We start from the raw sequence: 20,680 nt of genomic DNA on the forward strand, positions 1-20,680 counted from the left end.
AACGTTTGGAGTCGCCACCATGCTTTTTTACGGGACTTTTAACGCCGAAATAAAATATAAATTCCTGCCTAAACCGGGCGCAGACCCCTCGTTATTGATGTTATAGGGTGCCAACTACCAGAATATGCCATTATTTATACACTCATCTCGGTGAGTAGACTGACCCTTTAACAGGACGCACTGCAAAGGCAGACGACCCTCATCTTTTCGGATTGATATAGAGCCTGTAGCAGTGCATCGTCTCTCCGCAGTTGCTATTGCCTTCTTCGAATCATGTTTGATTCGGGCGCATTTTTGTTTCCGCATTGTTTACTCTCACGCCGTTCCAGTACACAAATCTGCCTTTCGACTTCGTACTGTTGTGAACGTGAATTTCTGACACCGGAACGCTCCCAGTGTTGCGCGTTCGGCCGGTGAGCTACAGAGACGCTCCCCAAGGACGGCGTCCAAGCCGGCGTCTCTCCGAGCCTGCGCGTCGTCATCGTGGAGCGCGTTGTGCGTTCGGGCCGGACAGCTACGGGAACGCTACCCGGGTTGGCGTTCAAGCCTTGCCGGCCAATCAGCCAACAGGACGCTCCTGATTGGACGAAAAGGGGCGGGAGTCTGTGCCGACTCTATTTAAGGGCTCCCGTCTCCTGTGTCTGTGTCTTTTTCCTGTTGAGATACATCGTGCCATGTATCGTGCTTCTCGCTACTTGTAAATATGTAAATACATATACCTTTTTTTTTCACGCTGCTCCTTAACCCCCCGTCTCTTCATTGCTCCGGCTGGTCGGCGACAGCGGACCCGCGTCCCGACGGCAACTCAGAGCCCGCGTCTCAACAACTGGTGGCAGCGGTGGGATCGAAGTCAGCTCTTCGCATCGCCTAGCAGCGTTCGCAGTTGCAAGAGCTCCCACGTTGGTGGACCCCATGATCGTGGCTCTGTGAGTGTCCGACCTTTCTTCCCTGAGGTATTTTTCCAGGCTTTTGAATTTACGTCAATGCTGGCAGGCTTTCTTTGGCAGTGCTGTGAGTACTGATTGTTGTACGCATTGCTAAGAAGAGATAGGGGATCGGTCGAGTGTCTGAGCGCATCATGGACCTGAAATCTTTGCAAAAGCCGGATCTAATTTTGATCAGCAAAGAATTAGGGGTTGAACTTGGGAAGGCCATGCGGAAACCGCAAATCATAGAGGCAATAATTTCTTGCGGAGCGGACGATGAAGAGCTTATCGAGACATCGGAATTGATTAAGGAAAGGAAAGCAGCTGAGAAGGAACAGCGCGAGCTGGAACAGAAGCAACGCGATCGCGAGCTTCAGCTTCGAGAGAAGGAGCTCGAGTTAGCACGCCGACAGCAGGAAATTGATCAAAGGAAACTGGACGCGGAGTCGAAAAGAGCCGAAGCCGGCGTCGCTCAGCCACCATCCCCCAGCCCAGGAGGAAGGGAAACAATCAAAATTAAAGATTTCATGCAACCCTTCCAGCTAGGCGAGGACATTGGTATTTTTTTGGTGAACTTTGAAAGGACATGCCAAAAAAACAATCTTGGGAAAGATGGGTGGCCACAGCAACTATTGAGCCTGTTGCCGTGTAAGGTAGCGGACGCGATCGGGAGACTGAGTGCGGAAGAATCGGAGGACTATGAGACCGTGAAGGCAAGCCTCCTAAAGAAGTACCGCCTGTCTGCCGAGGCTTTTCGCCAGCGTTTCAGAAAAGCCACTAAGTGTAAAGAAGAGTCTTACCTCGAGTTTGGTTATAACTTGAAAACAAACTTAGTGGAGTGGTTAAAGAGCGCAGGCGTTCACGCGGACGCAGGGAAGATCGTGGAATGCATGTGTCTAGAGCAGTTTTATGACACAATTCCGGATCGAATGCGTTGGTGGATTCTCGACAGGGCCGAGGTAAACACTGTTGAGAAGGCTGCTGAACTCGCGGAAGAGTATGCGTCACGCCGCTTGTTGCTTGAAAGTCGTGGTACAAGCAACAGGTACAAGCAACGGTACCCCGCTAGGCATAGAGCAGACGAACCAGGCGCGAAGCCAGTTTTTAAGAATGCGTGAGCAGTAAAAGGGGACGACCGTCCAAAAGGAGAGGCGGACGCTAAAGTCCGAAGTGATAAAAGGGGGCAGCGCTCCCATCTGTGTGTCAGCGACCAGCCTAGGAACCCCGTTTGGTCAGCTGAGGACACAACCGTTGCTCAGGGAAGTAACGGCAGGGAAGGTTTAAACCCAGAAGCAGATGCTGCTTTTAACAGTGAGTCAGTTGTTATCTCTCAGGAAGAGAGTAGTGAGCTCACAGGCCAGCGCAGTGAAGGATTCAAAGGAGACGCTCCTGCGATGCGGCTGGTGAGCAACAGTAGCCAATTATTGGAGACGCTTTGCTATAATCAGAGTGACCGTCAGTCACCTGAGTGCGTCGCTGAAACGTCAGGCCAGAACGCAACATTAACCAAAGAGTGTGGTTCAGATACAGTTGCGGGCCAGGAGGTTAGTTTCATGCGGTCGGATAGCAATCCCCAGGAGAGCAGGTTGCTAGACTCAGCGGAAAGTAAAGTGCAGTCGGGACAATTTGTGGCTACGACGTGCAGTGACTTTTCGAAAGCGCGAGCCGATAGTTCAAATTCAGATGGGAAAGGCGGCTCGGCGCTGAGTCAAAAAGCAGATGTGAAGGGTGAAGGCACCACGATAAAGGGAGGTGTGCAAAAAAGAACAGCTAGGGCAGTTTCCGGAAAGCGGCTGCGCGTAAGGAGAGCCAAGCGAAGGGGTAGTCAACAGAGAAAGGAAAAAGGACGGGCCGAAAACGTCATAAGGGTGAAGGCACGTCGACAATGTAATCGTGCAAGACTTTCCCCACGGCACTCCAGATGCGATAGGCACCGCACGCAGGCCAAACTGACTAGATGGGTTCAAAGAAAGCGAATGCCGCCTGCCCCATTGTGGCGACACTGCAGAAGTTTTTGCACTAGGAGTGAAACGCGCAGTGAGCTACAAAGCAGCGCGCACTGCTACCGCGTGAAAGAATCCTGGGAAAAAAAGGAAAGGATGGGTGTTCAGGAACTAAGAAAGGAAGGCTCCCAGACATTTTTTTCATATTCGATCTTTCCCCCTTCGCATTCAACTTTTAAAGTACTGCTCAGGTGTCGGAGACGCGCGGCTGAGGGCGGTACGAATCATTGTTGCGCGGCGTCTGGAGCTCGCAGGGGTCAACGCGCACTTAAGACCTTCGGGTTTTGTCGTGTACCGCTTGCTAAAGCTACTGTCGGTCTGCGACCGCGCAGGGCGCGGCTGAAGAGTGTCACGCTGCTAAAAAGAAACGGGCTGTTGTTTTGTCGCTATCAGGACAAGCATAGGTATCGCGATAGAAAGCCCCGAGCTAAGATAGCTCCATTTAGTAGACGCAAAATCAAAAGACCGGATAGGTGCGAACCTCACACCGAGCGAAAAGGAAGGGTGCGCAAGAAATTAAACACTTCTGAAAGGTGTCACTTGCCACCACGAACAAAGAAAGGACGGTTCCACCGGAAGCGTTACGCACGCGAAATGGAAAGTCGCGTCTGGCGCGCAAGGCGTAAGGAAAGGGACAAGACAGCAAGAGAAAGCAAATCGTTCTCGTCTTGTTCCTCCCGTAGAAAATGGAGAGACAATCGCAGGGAGACAGACATGCGTAGCTCTGAGGTAAAGCTGCTCGCCATTTCAACGTGCCCTCCATCGAAAACAAAGGATGATGTGAGAGCCTTTCTCAGTCTTGTAGGGTACTACCCGCAATACATCCCGCGGTACTCGGACATCGCTAGCGCTCTCACCAACGCTTTACGCAAAACTGAACCAGAGCGCGTCGCCTGGAACTGCGTGAAAGAAAAGTCCTTTCTAACTCTAAAGGAATCCCTGAGGAAGGATCCCGTGTTAAAGTCCCCGGATTATACAAAACAGTTCATAATCCAGTGTGACGCGAGCAACAGGGGAATGGGTGCTGTGCTTTGCCAGACCGATGATCAAGGGAACGAACACCCAATCATTTATGTAAGCAGGAAGCTCACTGCCAGGGAAGAAGCATACAGCGCTTCTGAAAAGGAATGCGCGTGCCTGGTGTGGGCGATACAAAAACTTGCCTGCTACGTGTCTGGTACGAAGTTCATCGTACAAACGGACCACTGTCCTCTAACCTGGCTAGAACGCATGTCGGGCAAAAATGGTCGCCTCCTGCGCTGGAGCCTTGCTCTGCAGCAATTTAGCTTCGAGGTTCAGTACAAAAAAGGAAAGGCAAACGCCAACGCAGATGGCTTAAGCCGATGCTTCTGAAAAGGGAAAGGAATAGAAGGGATTTGGACGGGCTGTTAATTTTTTTTTTCTGTTTTGTAGTCTTCTTTTTTTCTACTCGCGAAGAAGTCTGTGATGCGACAGTGCACTTGCGATTGAACCTGTCGCCTGTCAGCGAAATTGTTGGTAAGATAGAAGCCTGGCAGATCCCTGGGGAGATGGAAGGGCATTTGCTGGCTGCTGTTGTGTCCGGTCCAGACCACCTCCCTTCCAGACCTGAAGAGACCGGTTGGCGAGCAGATGACGGCCGGCGGACAAAGACTAAGCCCCGACCTCGGCACTTCGCGAAGTGGCTGCGGACCTCTTCCCTTCGTGCACGATTTTCCGGGTGGGGGCGAGCTGTTGTGAACGTGAATTTCTGACACCGGAACGCTCCCAGTGTTGCGCGTTCGGCCGGTGAGCTACAGAGACGCTCCCCAAGGACGGCGTCCAAGCCGGCGTCTCTCCGAGCCTGCGCGTCGTCATCGTGGAGCGCGTTGTGCGTTCGGGCCGGACGGCTACGGGAACGCTACCCGGGTTGGCGTTCAAGCCTTGCCGGCCAATCAGCCAACAGGACGCTCCTGATTGGACGAAAAGGGGCGGGAGTCTGTGCCGACTCTATTTAAGGGCTCCCGTCTCCTGTGTCTGTGTCTTTTTCCTGTTGAGATACATCGTGCCATGTATCGTGCTTCTCGCTACTTGTAAATATGTAAATACATATACCTTTTTTTTTCACGCTGCTCCTTAACACCCGTCTCTTCATTGCTCCGGCTGGTCGGCGACAGCGGACCCGCGTCCCGACGGCAACTGAGAGCCCGCGTCTCAACAGTACATCTGCGGGCAGCATCATCCGCCCCTTCCTTGCGCGGTCGAACCCCAGTCTACAAAGTTCACCGATAACTGCATGGGCGCACTGCTACTGCTTATGTGATTTCGATCACTAGTCAGTTAATCCCGCCAGCGCACCGCCCTGCGGAGCCCCGGCCGCAGAGGACAAGAGCTGCTGCAGGCGCGCCGGCGGAACTCAAGGATGACAGCACGCTGGCCTGCCCTGGCCTATCATCATGCCCATTCTTCTTATCACTGCCAGGCCGACATTCATTGATCAATCGGTAGTACCGCTTTACCACATGATTCCCCTCAAGCGAATCGCACTGGTACTTTATACAGATGTGAATATATGTGTCGTATGATGCAAAAAAAGATTTCAATGCACTATGACCGGTGCACGAAAAGTGTATCCATGCACTCATGAAAGGATTTTTTAATGCGAGAGAACTATATGGCTCATCAGGAACTAAACCTGTGTTGTCGTTGAGCGCAAACGTGATCCAGAAAATTACAGATGACGTCACCATGGTATCGAAGAAAAATAACATTACTTCCGAAGGCGTGGGGAATTGAACGGCTTCCAGATTGCGAGACGCGCAAGAAACCTACAGGCTACAAAATTGCGTTGCTTCTTGGCGAACAAAGGTGAACTTGCGTATACGTTGCCTTACGAACGTATGCTTATGAGTAGGTGTGCCATTAGAAAGGAAGAGAAAAATTTCAGAAATATATTAAAGCGAAAGATTTATTGGCCTAGTCAAGCCAAGATCATCGGCACCACATATTGACCTTCAAGTGGAGGAGCGGTGGAGGTGTGGCAGCCACGTGACAAATCTTCTCTCATTCCCTCCTTTGGTTTGGTTTATTAGGGTTTAACGTCCCAAAGCGACTCATGCTATCAGGGACGCCGTAGTGAAGGGCTCCGGAAATTTCGACCACCTGGGGTTCTTTAACGTGCACTGATATCGCGCAGTACATGGGCCTCTCGAATTTCGCCTTCATCGAAATTCGGCCGCCGCGGCCGGGATCGAACCCGTGTCTTTCGAGTCAGCAGCTGAGCGCCGTAACCACTGAGCCACCGCGGCGGGGCCATTCCCTCCTTTGTCCCTTACCTCAAAGGGGTACTCTATTAAATTCCAGGCGGTTTAATTTCCCACTGGAATGAAATCTGGAGTTCCTAAGTCGACTGAAACCGCCTCGTTATTGCACGAAGCCAGCGGAAATCCCTTTGTCCCCTCATTTTTTTCCCTAAACTGGTGCACCTGTCGGCGGCGCCCCGAACTAATGCGCCTTGGAAGCTGTGACGTCACGCGTCTCCCTGCCTCCGTGCCCGGCCGGCCCGGCCCCTTCGGCGGCGCGGCGTGCGCCTGCAGCAGCTGCGTGAACGCTACGCGCCTGGTAGGAGACGCACTGCGAGTGCGCCGCTTATGTCCTGAGTCCTTTCAGCTCAAATTTAATCCACGCGGCTGCCAAACCAGCGCAGGGTGGGAGTGCCAGAGTATTATTCCGCTAAACGTTGTAACAGTAGTGCGGCGGTGGTGGTGGTGAAAACTTTTAATTACTGAAATAGAGTTTGGGAGCCACAGAGTGGCCACGCCATGGTCGGCGTCCCTAGTCCGGGACACCGAATGACAATGCCCCGTCTCTAGCCCGTTTCACCAGAGCCCTTTGGGACTCAAGCGAGGAGCAGTTGAGAAGGGCAGTCTCCCATGCCTCTCTGGAAGGGGTAGGGGAAGGGGGGAGGTGGGGATTTTGAGTACATGCCCACACCATGTGGAAGATATCAGAGGTCTCCCCACAGTGTGGGCATCGCCCATCCGTGTTAGGATCGTAATGCTTTAAGATTGCAGGACAGAGTAGAGTACCTGTCTGCAGGCGCCTTAAAGTTCGCTCCTCCGTCTTACTCAGCCCCTTTGCAGGGGCCGGGAAAAGGCGGTGGATGTCGCTATAATGCGTTATAATTTCCTTGAATCGCAGCAGCGGCTGGTTAGTCTCCGAGCCAGAAGAGCTGGGATGAGGAGCCCGGTGAGTAAGCGCTCTGGCAGCCGCGTCAGCGGCCTCATTACCTCGTAAGCCCTGGTGGCCAGGAGCCCAAATGATTCTTTTGGGTGTTGGATCAGTGGCAGTCCGTCTTAGAATGCAAGCAGCTAAGGGGGAGATCTCCCCTGCCAAGTAATGATCACATGCTTTTCGGGAGTCCGTAATGATGATTCTCGAATTGGCGTGGGCGGCAGCAAGCGCTATCGCTACTTCCTCGGCTCGCATTGAATTCGGGGCTCGAAAAGAGAGTCCATCAACGTGCATTTCCTGGTGAACGACAGCGGCCGTGTAAAATCCCATGGGCGATGGGCCTGCTACGTCTACATAATATACACCGGGTCGGGAGCCGTGTTGTCTCTCAAGAGCCCGAGCCCGCGCTTGTCGCCTGTTTACGTGCATGTCGGTGTCCATGTTACGGGGGAGCGGGGAGACCCAGAGCATATGGCGCCACAGTACTGGGATACGCTCCGCCTCCTCTAGAGTGCAGTCGTGTTGGATGTGTAAGCGGTTTAGCAGGCGGCGCCCAGGGGCCGTCTGCATGAGCCGCGTGTATTGGTTCACGAGGTGGGCCTCCCGCAGCTCCTGGTAGGAGTTTAGCACCCCCAATGCCTTGAGTTTGGCATTAGAGGTAGCCACCGGGAGATCCAGGGCTCGCTTAGTTGCCTTGCGGATGACGGCGTCTATTCGCGCCTCGTCTTGCTTAGTGGTGCGGAGATATGGCACGGCGTAGAGGATCCGGCTAGTCACGAAGGCATAGACGAGCCGAAGCGCGTCCCTGCCCCGCAGACCGCCCCGCTTGTTGGAAACGCGGCGGATCATGCGCCCTACCTGTTCGCCTACTCTCTTGAGTTTCAGAATGGTGGAGTCCGGTCTGAGTCTGTGATGAATGAAAAGGCCCAGAATACGGAGCTCCTCCACCTCTCTAATAGGACCTCCTGACAGAGAGATGTGAATTGCTGTCCTATCCTTTGGGTTCGCTGTGACATGCAAAAGCTCTGATTTCGCTGGAGCACATTGGAGCCCACAGTCAATGGCATACGCATCGACTATGGAAGCGGCCTGCTGAAGGCGGGCCTCCATGTCCCCAAGGCTCCCCTCAGTGGTCCAAATTGTAATGTCATCTGCATACAACGCGTGTTGAATGCCTTCCACCCGGGCCAGTTGGCTTGGGAGGTGCATCATAGCTATGTTGAACAGGAGCGGTGATAACACCGCTCCCTGAGGGGTACCCCGTGTTCCCATCATGTAAGGGCCGTATTCCTCGCCCTCAATCCGAAGAAAGGCCTGGCGATTAGTCAAGAAATCTCTTACATACGCGTAGGCCCTAGCCCCACAATCGGTAGAACTCAAGTTGGCCAGGATGCTTCCGTGTTTAACATTGTCGAAAGCTCCTTTCAGATCAAGGGCGAGGATGGCTTTGTCATTGTGTTGCATAGTTGTGGGTCGTATTACATCCCTGTGCAGCTGGAGAAGGACATCCTGTGCAGACATGTGGGGGCGAAACCCGAACATGGTAACTGCAAAGAAGCCCTTACTCTCCAGGTATGGAGAGAGGCGATCCCGAACCATCGTCTCCATAAGCTTGCCCGCACATGAGGTCAGTGATATGGGCCTCAGGTTGTCCGTATTCACGGCCTTACCTGTTTTAGGGATAAACGTCACAAGTGACGTTTTCCACTCGGTAGGGAGTGGACGCCCGTCCCAGATCTGGTTGATGTATTCTAATAAATGGAGGTAGGCTGAGTCCGGTAGGTTCGCCAACAGGTTCACTGTTATGTGATCCCGTCCCGGAGCCGTACCCCGGCGCATTTTTGCTAAGGCCGCCTTAAGGTCGTGCAACTCAAAAGGGGCATCAAGTGTTTCATTAGGCCTGCCAGAGTACATGTACTCAGGCCCAGGCGGGTCCTCCGTACGACAAAGATATCTGTCGCACAGAGTGTCCGCAAGTTGCGCCGTCGTACATTGATACCCTTGCAGAGCCCGCCGGAGCTGCTTTTGCGTCTCCCCTCTCGTTTGAGAGGGGTCGATTAGACTGCGAAAGAGACGCCACGTCCCCTTCGAGCTCATCTGATGAGCTGCGGCGTCGCAGCGTGCTATCCAATTTGAATCTGAGAGTTCGGCAGCATACGCTGCAGCTTGCTCTGTGAGTTTGACTATGCGGTCGCGTAATTTGCGATTAGTTTTCTGCTTTTTCCACCGTTTAGTTAAGCTCCGGCGCGCCTCCCACAAATGCAGGAGGTGGGTGTCCACTGCGGGGATCTCTTCGGTGGTTTGTAGTGTTGTGACGTGTTGTTTCTGAATGTTGTATATGTGGTTAGCCCACTCCGCGTAGCCGCCGGAGAATAGTACGGGAGGGATAGTGTGATTTAGGAATTTGTGCCAATCGGTCAGCTTGGCAGAGGAAGGGACGCGCCTTGTCATGCCTTCACAAAAGGTCCTAAGCCCTGAAGAATGGATCCGTGTGGCCCAGCTAGCCTTCGCGACAAACCTTCTAGGTCCGAATTCTTATCGCAGCAATTTAATCGACAGCGACTAAGATATAGGTCTTTGTCTGTTCCGAATCCACATCACTGAAACGGCAGTGCCGCAAACCTGACGCTTTTCCGTACATAATATCGCGTATACTTGCGAAGGAGACGCTCTTGAAGACCGGGAGCCGTGCAGGAGGAAGCAGTTGTTGGTGGTGGTCTTCAATATAGCGGTAACGGCGGTCGATAAGTTATAGCGCGAGCGCTACGTCGTTGTCATGGAGGAAGGAGAGAACTCAGGACAGGCGGTTACGTCACAATTTAGAAGCCGACTCTCCCCTAGTCCCCCCCTACTGGGCCGCTTGCAGCAGACGATGTCGCCGCGCCCGGCGTTACTCTTGGCTGCTTCAGTTAGTTGCTAACTGAGGGCTCAGAAACTAACTCGCCTTGAGCTCGAATAGCTTGAGGCTATTCGGCATAGCAATGTTTTCCACGTGAGAACAGACAGATTCCGGCTATCATATGACATCGCCATTTTGCAGGAGGCTGCAGAGTATCGCAGAAATACTGTGATTCGCGCATCAGCGAGGGCTGATTGACTCCAGTAATTCCAACCGGGAACGTAACTAACAGAGTTGAGACATTCAGAGATGACGTTTGGCAGTGTAATGCAAAATATTTGAGCAGAGCCTCGAATAACGCTCAATTAAATTTGTTGTTCGCCTAATTGGGTTTAAAGTCTATCTAAAACGTCGCATACTGGCGTCATTAATGCGCCCTTAGAAAATCGTCGGTTCTCACGCAGTGGTACAGAGCGGGAGCAGATGCGACTGTAAATTACTTGAATTGCATTATGTCAAGCCCACTTTGGTTGGCTTTGCTCCTTCAGTCTAGCTGCAAAAAACGATAACGTCTTTTCCTACAACTTTGGTAGGCTTACGCTGATTTTTACGAGAAACGCTCGCCTGCCCGTTAGTGGAGTTAGAAGAGGTTAATGTGGTTTCCTTGTAGCATGAGGGAAAAACAGAGTGAACTCACGAAAAAAACGGTGGCCATCGTTTGGATGCCAGCTTGGTTCTTCAGGGCGAAAAACTCAGAGGGTGATTCCATTGTAAACAGCCTAATCTTCTACTTTCTTAGATAGCTCACAACTAGCATAAGGTCCTTATTCTTCTTCTTCATCCTCTTAAAATACGGAACATACCCACAGGGGGGTATTGGCCAAGGTGTAGTGGCTTAAACAAGAAAATTTCCATAGGCGATTACGGCAAAATATTAGAGCCAAGCGTGAACCCTGCTGAAGTTCTAGGCAAAGGCTTTCGTTTTCTGCCGTTAGATTGGAGAAGCAAAGCCAACAAAATTGAGTTTCGTGCGCAATAGAATTCACTGATGTATTTAAGCGCATCATACAAATCACGGGATTTGAAAGGCTAAGTTTATTGGCTAAGTTTATCTATTGTATTGTAGGTGCAGGGATTTATGCGGAAGGGCTGTAAATAAGAAAGCAAGACATGGCTTGCGCTCGAGGGCACACATCGCTTTCGCGTGTGGAAGAAGAAACACGTAGAAACCTCGGAGGCAACTATGCCTTGTTTCCAACACCTTTGATTTAGAACATGGTATAAGAACGTTATAGAGAAGAGAAGAACCAAGATGAGTTCGTCTACAAAGTTTTCATAGTATTTGCTGCAAAAACAAATTCCAAAGGCATGACGTGTATCGCAGCCACACGACTAAACGAAAAAATTAGTGTAAGGAGCAGCCTGTCGTGGGTCGCCATTAAGAAATTTTAGCGATAGCATGAGTAGTGGAATAGCAACCGCAAAGTTCGTATGTGCACAATGTGGACGCGCACAAAGCGTAGCGTAGGCACACGATTTCACGAAGTTAGCGTTTTCTGCCTGTCACCTTGACCATCATTGACCACTACATGCCACAGGGCGAAAATAGCTGTTACTCGAGAGGTAAGTACTTTGAATTATATTCGCAGGATGGGGCTGTTTTGTATTGTGGGAGATACACACAGTGACGATGTGTTAAGTTGCGCTTCGCCCAAATAACGCGAGTTCGGGCCAGAGCAAGATGAAGGCGTAGCCAGCGTTCGCCGCGCGCTCCGTAGGAAGGAAGGAAGGCGCAGTTATTCCTGCGAAAGCAACACTACGCAAGTCGCCGAGCCATTTCGCGGAGCTGACGAAAGGCCACACTGCGCATGCGCTAGGAGCAGTGACGTCACACGGCGCACAGCTGGCGCGCCGCCGCTGTCACTGCACGGGTGACTCAGAGGTGCCGCCGCCGCGCTCGCCAGTTGCGTATGCGCAGCAGCGGTGCATAGCTAGCGTGCCGGGGCCGCCGCCGCTGCCGCGCGCTCTCCATCGCCTCTCTCTCTCTCCTCGTTGCTTTCGCAATCCTCCAGGTTTAACCAGAGCTACACGACTGCCAATTTTTTGAGAGCACAGGGGTTTATTTACAGTAAGCCGGATTACAGAACACAGAACTAATCCCCAGACCTCAGGACAGCCCATAGCCCAACTGCAGCACCCAAAAGGGGCCCATGGAGCCGCGCGCGCAAAGAAAAGAATATACATACGCGCGTGACGGCACAGCTAAGGGCGGTCGCATGCCGACGACCAACCAAAGGGTTAAATCACGTGACACACATTACGAGGGAGGATGGGGAACACGCGGAGCACATCTTGACGACACAAGTCGCACGTCAATGGCTCATCGCGCGCTGTCACCGGCAATGGCCAGCAATGACGGAGAACCAATCAAATCATTTCCTCCCGAATCCGGAGCGTGTTGGCGCCGCACAGGCGGCCGACAGGACTCTGGAAGTTCGGGCCTGGAATCAAGCATATTGTTACCGGTGAACTGGCTACTGAATAAGTGAACGAATCGTGAACTAAGAAGTGGCGGTGCGCCGGACGACGACGACGTTGACAGTGGGTAGCTGGGCACAAGTTTTCCTTCTCCGTATTTTTTGTTTCGTACAAATTCTAGCTCTGCGTCCCAAAATTTTAAATTTAAATATACTCCATTCCCTGTACATGAGTGCGTTTGTATCCCCTATGCATCCTGGCCAATCCCCCGCCGTGGGTATGTGCCATTCAGCCTGAGGACATCATCATCATCATCCGTGGAGTCTGAGCTGAGTGCTGGCCATCTCAGAGCAGCCGCCAGTATAGACTTACCGTAACGGTAATACCGTAACATCCCCGTAACATCTTTTGGTGGAGGTCGCGGGTTCGAGCCGACATTCCGACGACCCGACGAACCGACGGTCAGAACCGTCGAGATGACTACCGACCCGGCCCCCTCGTCTGCGCCTGCCACGCCAACTGTCGTCGTAGCCCACCCTCGCGACCCGGGCACATTCTGCGGTACAGATGGCGTGGAAGTCGAGGACTGGCTCTCGTTTTATGAGCGTGTTAGCCAGCACAACAGGTGGGACGCCACGCTGATGCTGGCCAATGTGATATTTTATCTTGCCGGCACCGCACGCGTCTGGTTCGAAACCCACGAAGAACAAAATTGCCGCGTGATATGTCTGCAAGCAGAAGCTCCGCGACCTGTTTGGGAAACCAGTTGGCCGTCAGCTTGCTGCCAAAAAAGAACTTGCAGCTCGCGCCCAAACGGCCACATAATCGTATATTACATACATCCAAGACGTCTTGGCACTGTGCCGAATGGTCGATCCCAACATGACCGAAGACGATAAGGTAGGCCACATTCTTAAAGGCATTGCCGACGATGCCTTCCATCTCCTTCTATGCCGGGACTGCTCTACGGTTGACTCCGTTCTGCAGGTGTGTCGACGCTTCGAGCAGGCCAAGCACCGGCGCATTGCACACCGCTTTGGCCGCCTGCCTAACACAGCTGCCAGTTCCACGTGCGAGGATCTGCCTACACTGAGGCAGCCTTCAAATCCCGACAACGTGACTCGCATCGTGCGCCGTGAACTGGAGGCCCTGGCTCCTGTTACAACCAACGCGCCCTTGTCGGACAACACCCTTGCCACAAAATCCCTTATTCAAGCTGTCGTCCGCCAGGAGGTCGCCAACTTGGGCATGCCCTCTAGCCATCCCGTAGTGTGGGGTTATGTGAAAAACTTCTGCCTCGCGACGCAGGTCCTTATCGTGTATTACGGGCAGTGACCGACGTAACGTACGAGATCACAACGCTCCACCCAAAGGCCCCGTCCGCTCCACTGATATCCGAAGTCGTTCATGTGGTTCGCCTCAAGCCCTATCACCCACCCTCTTCATCGCACGCCTAACACGCACCGGGACATTGCCTTCAGCTGAGGGGGATAGTGTTACCGGTGAACTGGTTACTGAATAAGTGAACGAATCGTGAACGAAGAACTGGCGGTGCGCTGGACTACGACGACGTTGACAGTGGGTAGCTGGGCCCTTGGAGTCTGAGCTGAGTTCTGGCCATCTCAGACCAGCCGCCAATATAGACTTACCGTAACGATAATACCGTAACATCCCCGTAACAATATATACTAGGTGTACGCGCGTGAAAGCACCCGTGTTGTTAGTCCCCCGCAAAGGCCGGGGCACCCGCGAGCCAACTGCGCACCTTTCTGCTGCCCGAGTCGGTGGCAATCTCCTCGTTCATTCCCACTCGGGAGGAGGAAAAAGCTTTTATTAAGCAACCCTTAAAAGGAAGCCAGTGAGGGTGGGGATAGGGATTTAGGGGGTTGCAGGAACAGGCGGGCCCTCGCTGTCGCGCTAGGTAGCCAGGAGCCCATGGTCCCTGGCGACCTCTGTGGCCCGCTCGGGGCCTCTCACCGAAACAACGCCCCCCAACTGTCACTCGGAGTGACCCAATGGGGACACAAGGTCGAAGCGGGAAGAACGGAAGGGAGGGTGATTTACAGCGTTCTTCAAAAGAGCTTCCCTTAAAAAGGAGGACGACTCGTGGACACACCAACATACAGAAACAACACACGCAAACACTTCACACCACCGACGAGATCCCCGCAGTGGACAATCACCTCCTGCATCTGTGGGAGGCGCGCCGGAGCTTAACAAAACGATGGAAGAAACACAAGACGAATCGCAAGCTTAGAGCTCGTATTGCACAACTTACGGAGCAGGCTGCGGCATATGCCGCCCAGCTCGCAGACACCAATTGGATAGAACGCTGCAACTCGGCAGCGCGTCAGATGAGCTCGAAGGGGACTTGGCGTCTCTTGCGCAGCCTCATCGACCCTTCTCAAACGAAAAGGGAGACGCAAAAACAGCTCCGGCGGGCTCTGCACGGGTACCAAGGTACGACGGCGCAACTTGCGGACACTTTGTGCGACAGGTATCTCTGCCGCACAAACGACCCGGTTGGGCCCGAGTACACGTACTCCGGCAAGCCAAATCAGGATTTAGACGCCCCTTTTGAGTTGCATGACCTTAAGGCGGCCCTGGCTAAAATGCGCCGAGGTGGGGCACCGGGTCGGGATGCGGGGCGAAGGTCTTCGCCTATGTCAGAGACTTCCTCTCTGCGCGTCAGGCACTCCTCCGGATCGAGGACGAGGAGTACGGCCCGTACTCTATGGGTACACGAGGTACACCACAGGGGGCGGTGTTATCACCGCTCCTTTTCAACATCGCCATGATGCACCTGCCCGGCCGACTGGCTCAGGTAGATGGCATAAAACACGCACTCTACGCAGACGACATTACAATCTGGACCACCGAGGGGAGCCTTGGGGAGATAGAGGACCGCCTTCAGCAGGCCGCCACCATAGTCGAAGCATATGCTGCCGACTGTGGTCTCCAATGTGCTCCCGCCAAATCAGAGCTTCTACACGTCAGGACAAACCACAAGGACAACACGTCTCTACACATATCTCTGTCAGGCGGTCCCATCAGAGAAGTGGCGGAGCTCCGGATCCTGGGTCTGTTCATCAATAACAAACTTAGGCCGGACTCTACTATAGCGAAACTCAAGAGCATAGGTGAACAGGTAGGGCGCATGATCCGCCGTGTTTCCAACAAGCGGGGTGGTCTGCGGGGCAGGGACGCGCTACGGCTCGCCTATGCCTTCGTGACCAGCTGGATCCTCTACGCCGTGCCGTACCTACGCACCACCAAACAACAAGACGAGCGCATTGACGCCATCATCAGGAAGACAACAAAGCGAGCACTGGACCTTCCGGTGGCTACCTCCAACGCCAAACTGAAGGCGTTGGGAGTGGTAAACTCCTATCAGGAGTTGCGGGAGGCCCACCTCGTGAACCAATATACGCGGCTATCGCAGACGGTGCCTGGGCGCCGCCTGCTAAACCGCTTACACATCCAACACACATGCATACCAGAGGGGACGGAGAACATCCCGGTGCTGTGGCGCCACATGCTCTTGGTCGCTCCGCTCCCGCGTAACATGGACATGGCTTCACATGAAGGCAGACGACAAGCGCGGGTTCGCACGCTTGAGAGGCAATATGGGTATAAAGAGGGCGTCTATTACGTGGACATCACAGGGCCGTCGCCCGCGGGATTCTTCACGGCTGCCGTAGTCCACCGGGGAATGAATGTCGATGGGCTATCTTTTCGGGCCCCAAATTCAACACGAGCGGAGGAAGTCGCAATAGCTCTCGCTGCCGCCGATCCAAAATGGAAAACGGTTATCACAGACTCTCGCCGGGCCTGTGAACATTATCTTGCAGGCGAAATATCACCTCTGGCCTCGCAAATTCTAAGACGCGCTCTCGCCGATCCAACTCGCACAAAAGTGATCTGGGCTCCTGGCCACCAGGGTCTACGAGGCAATGAGGCCGCTGATGCGGCCGCCCGAGCGCTCACACACCGGGCTCCTCATCCTAGCTCTCATGGCTCAGAAGCTCATAAACCGCTTCTGCGGTTCCGCGAAATCCTAATTTATTATTGCGACAGCCACCGTCTCTACCCCGCACCTGCCAAGGGGCTGAGTAAGGCGGAAGAGCGAACTCTGCGGCGCCTGCAGACAGGAACCCTTCTCTGTCCTGCAATAGCAAAACACTTCGATCCGAACACAGATGGGCGCTGCCCGCACTGTGGAGAGATCTGCGATATCTTTCGCATGGTGTGGGCATGTACTCAGAATCCTCACCTTCCCCCCTCCCCCACCGCCACCCGAGAGGCATGGGAGACTGCCCTCCTCAACTGCTCCACACTGGAGTCCCAAAGGGCTCTGGTCAAGCGGGCGCGAGACGGGGCCTCGTCATGCGGTGTCCCGGACTAAGGATACCGACCATGCAGCAGGGTTTTTTTTTTTTTTTTTAACCCTCAAGCTCTCTTTGATTAAAGTTTTTCACCACCACCACCACCACCACGAAACGGCAGCAGCGGGTGGTGGTGGTAAATTTTAATAAATATGCAGCCATATCTTAGGCTATTCTTGGGTTGTTTCTTGGTTTCGTGAAGTGGCCGGCAGTCGGTGATGTCCGGCGACTTCCAAAGCCCAGCCCACCAGCTGCTTTTGGACAGCTGGGCCGGAGCTGGACACCGCGACCTCCCATCGCTCGAAGTCAGTGAGCTGCCTCCCTGATGGCGGCTGGAACTCAGAGCATATGTAGAGTATGTGCCGGAAATCAGCTCTTGGGGCTCCGACTTCGGGGCGAGAACAGCCCTAGGTGCATTAGTGCTAAATGGGCGGGAGAGAGAAAGGTGCGAGATTGCAGCTGGCGCCACGTCACCTGCTCTAATTTAGTCAGTGATTTGTGAGGCGGAGGAGAGTGGCGTCGTTGCTCCCTGTAGTAGAGTGAAATCTCGTGGTATGTGATCATTCGGTCACGGGGGCTCCCTGGCTCGGCGATCTGCCGTGATTGGTTGACGTATGCTCGAGCGGTGTCATGGGCGGCTTCGTTGCCTGGATGGCCCGCGTGCGTGGTGACCCATATGAGTTGAATGGGCCTAGTGGGGGGCTGAAAGGAATTGAGAATTTTATGGGCGACGGCATGCGTCCGGCCTTTAGCGAAGTTTCTGATCGCGGTTTTTGAGCCACTAAATACGAGCGTGGCAGTGGCGGAGGAGTTCTCAAGGGCACTTGCAGCTTCTTCGGCTTCTAGCGAGGTGTACAGTGGCCGTCTAAAGTAAATGGAAGGTGACTTTGTCAAACAAATTTAATTTCTTTAAATCTAAAACATAATGGTCCATGTTTGTTGGTGCACAGTGCAATTCGCACAATCACAATTAGTCTGCACATATGTATTCAAGGATGCATGAATTGAGCGGGCAATGGTTGAATTTTTTCGTTAATAATGCCTTCCATTTACTTTTGGCGGCACCTGTACGTTAGGGCCAATACAACTGCTAAAGGTCAAAGATTGTGGCTGATTGCTCTAATGGCAAGGGCTGGCTGGGCGGTGTATGCCACGGCATCTACGTAGACAGCCTCCGTGTGTTGGTTATACCGTTTGTGTAGTGCCTAGGCTTTTGCTGCGCGTCGAGCTTGGTGGTGGACTGGGTGCATGTTTTTATTGGGAAAGCCACACTACCTGAGTCGCCGAGCCATGTCGCGGAGCTGAGGAAAGGCCATACTGCGCATGCGCGAGGCGCAGTGACGTCACACGGCGTATAGCTGGCTCGCCGCCTCTGTCGCTGCGCGGGTGACTCAGAAGTGCCGCCGCCGCCGCTGCCGCGCGCTCTCCATCGCCTCTCTCTCTCTGCTCGTTGTTTTCGCAATCCTCCAGGTTTAACCAGAGCTAAACCACTTCCAATTTTTTGGGAGTGGATGCACTGTTAGAAGCTCTTGGATGACCCCGGGGGTGGGGTATGTGGGTCGGAGACTGTTGGTTGGGTTAAGACCTAGGTTCTTAATGATGCTGCGGCCTGTGGCTTTGGCGGCGAGACGTTCAAGTTGTGCCGTACTGTGAGCTTCTGGAAGCTCGGATAATGTGTTATGTATGCCCATGAGTAAGAGCCGTTCGTTGGAGGTGTGTTGAGGGAGGTGGAGTGCGGTCTTGTGCTGCTGGCAAGCAAGGGCGTTGATTTTCTCTTCTGCTCTCGCGAGGAACAGATTTGGGTGAGAGTCTACTATGCGGCTGACGAAAAGTGCTTGAACTAGGCGACATGTTCTCTCATGCTCCTGTGTCGGTTGGCAATTCATCCCACGAGGCATTGAGGATGTGGAGCGGGGCTTGTAAGCGGGTGTTCGGTAGGATCTGCACGAAAGCGTGCGAAACGTCGTGGTAACAGATGTCTACTTGATTGGCTACTAAATTTCGGTGGACCAGGATGGCGTTGTTTGGGCGCTGATCCGGTGCCGTTTGTTGGTTAACTGCGGCGTAGATTTTAGTGTCCATGCATGTTTCCTGAAGTGTGATGATGTGGAGGGGTTGCGGCTGGGCCTGCAGGGTGTGCTCCAAGGCTCGCCGCTTCGCCTTGAAGCCCCTGCAGTTCGACTGCCAGACTGTGAGTGGGGGGGGGGGGGGGGGAAGGAGCTAACCATCGCGTTGCCCGTAGGGTTCAGGGCGCTGTGATAGCGCGACGGGTGATTTTACAATGCCGCCTACACGTGAGCGCACGGTTGCACTCTCCGATGTGGCGGCAGTAATGGGTGTTGGGTATAGTTATGGGCGTTAGGAGGGGTTGTGGATTTCAGGGGCGTTGCGGATTTCAGGGGATTCGTGAGAGTATCGAGCCTCGCAGTAAGGGTTTGGATGTTGGCGGCCATTTCGGCTTAGTTTTCTAGAGACGGTCAATGCCGGGGCGAGTTGGAGAAGAGCGCTTTCGAATTTAGACATTCGCGTATCAGCTGCCTCGCATTTGGCATCGATGTGTGCTTGTGAGGACGGACAGGGGAGGTGTTTTACCCTTGGTGCGTTTAGACTGCTCAGTGTCCATGCGTGGATCACTTACGGAGTCGGATGTGGGAGCGTGAGCCACCTGCTGCGGTTGCAATTTAGGGTTTGCCTGCGCTGATTCTAGGCTATGAATTTTTGCATTTGCTTGGGCCAATTGTAGCTGTAGTTCCCTGACCATGTCTGCCAGCTCCCTTACCTGTGGATCGGGTGGCGAGGCGGTGATTTATTGGGGGTTTAACATGTCGAAGCGACACGGGGGCTATCAGGGACGCAGTAGTGGACTCAAGATCAACGTAGACCAGCTGGGGTTCCGCATTGTGCGCTCACATCGCACTCTACACGCTTGTTTTTGCATTTCGCCGCTATCGAAATAAGGCCTCCGCAGCCGGTATCGAACCCGCGACAACTTGGGATCAGCATCCGGCAGCCATAGCCACTGGAGCATCATGATGGGTCTTATTTAGTATCTGCTGTCTGAGACAGGGAATGCCTCCGAAAATTAATGTTGCACAACGTGGTTGGGACGTTGCGCCTATGTTTTATATATTTATGACATATGACACAAAGAAAAGGAGGCTATTCTCACTACGTAGTTTATGAGTTATAGCAGTTCTAACAATTTCATTAAAACCGTATACGCAAACATTTAAAAGGGGGGAACTCTAAAAAACCCAACATTTCACATCAATCTGGACTACAGTGCTTTATTTAGAATTGCCGAAAGTGCGTTATAAAAGCGCAAATTAAATTTATTTTTAGACACCACACCTCCTTCGTATTTGTTGTCGCATAAACTGGATGTCATTTCCGCACTCTAATAGAGACAGCTTTTGGTGGATAAATCTACGCGTGAGGACATCTCATTTTGTCTAAAAAAAAGAAAAAAAGTGTGCCGGGCTGCAAAAAAAGTGGGGCTGAACCGAGTAGAACCGGTTTGGAACGGTTCCTTTTAATCGTTCCGTTTCGAGTTTCCAAGAGGGCAAAATATATATATATATATATATATATATATATATATATATATATATATATATATATATAAGTTCGGCAATATATATATATCGGTTCGGTTCAGTTCCGGTTCAAGACAAAAATACGGGTTCGGTTCCGGTTTCGGGTGCAGGTTCGGTTTCGGTTCGACACCCTGCCGTGAACACGCGAGTATGCGGCCGCGCTGTACGAAGCGCCATTGAGTCTGTCCTTACCACGCATGAAAGTGAGGTGGCAGACGATGCGCAGGCCATTCGCTCGCTGCTCGATTTTCCAGCCTTGTGA

General features: G+C 53.0%; 1 protein-coding gene across 1 annotated transcript in view; it reads left to right on the forward strand.

The window, feature by feature from the left end:
* Positions 1-335: 335 nt before the first annotated feature.
* LOC149344318 (galactosylceramide sulfotransferase-like) overlaps positions 336-20,680 on the forward strand; it is a 37,623-nt gene continuing 17,278 nt past the window's right edge. The window contains exon 1 of the mRNA XM_089546244.1: positions 336-926. Within this exon, the coding sequence (XP_089402370.1) occupies positions 913-926 (14 nt within the window). The 5' untranslated portion in view covers positions 336-912. The remainder of the gene's footprint in view (positions 927-20,680) is intronic.

Source organism: Amblyomma mixtum, chromosome 5 (genome assembly GCF_055824585.1).
Source record: "Amblyomma mixtum isolate Tamu chromosome 5, ASM5582458v1, whole genome shotgun sequence".
NCBI lineage: Eukaryota > Metazoa > Arthropoda > Arachnida > Ixodida > Ixodidae > Amblyomma > Amblyomma mixtum.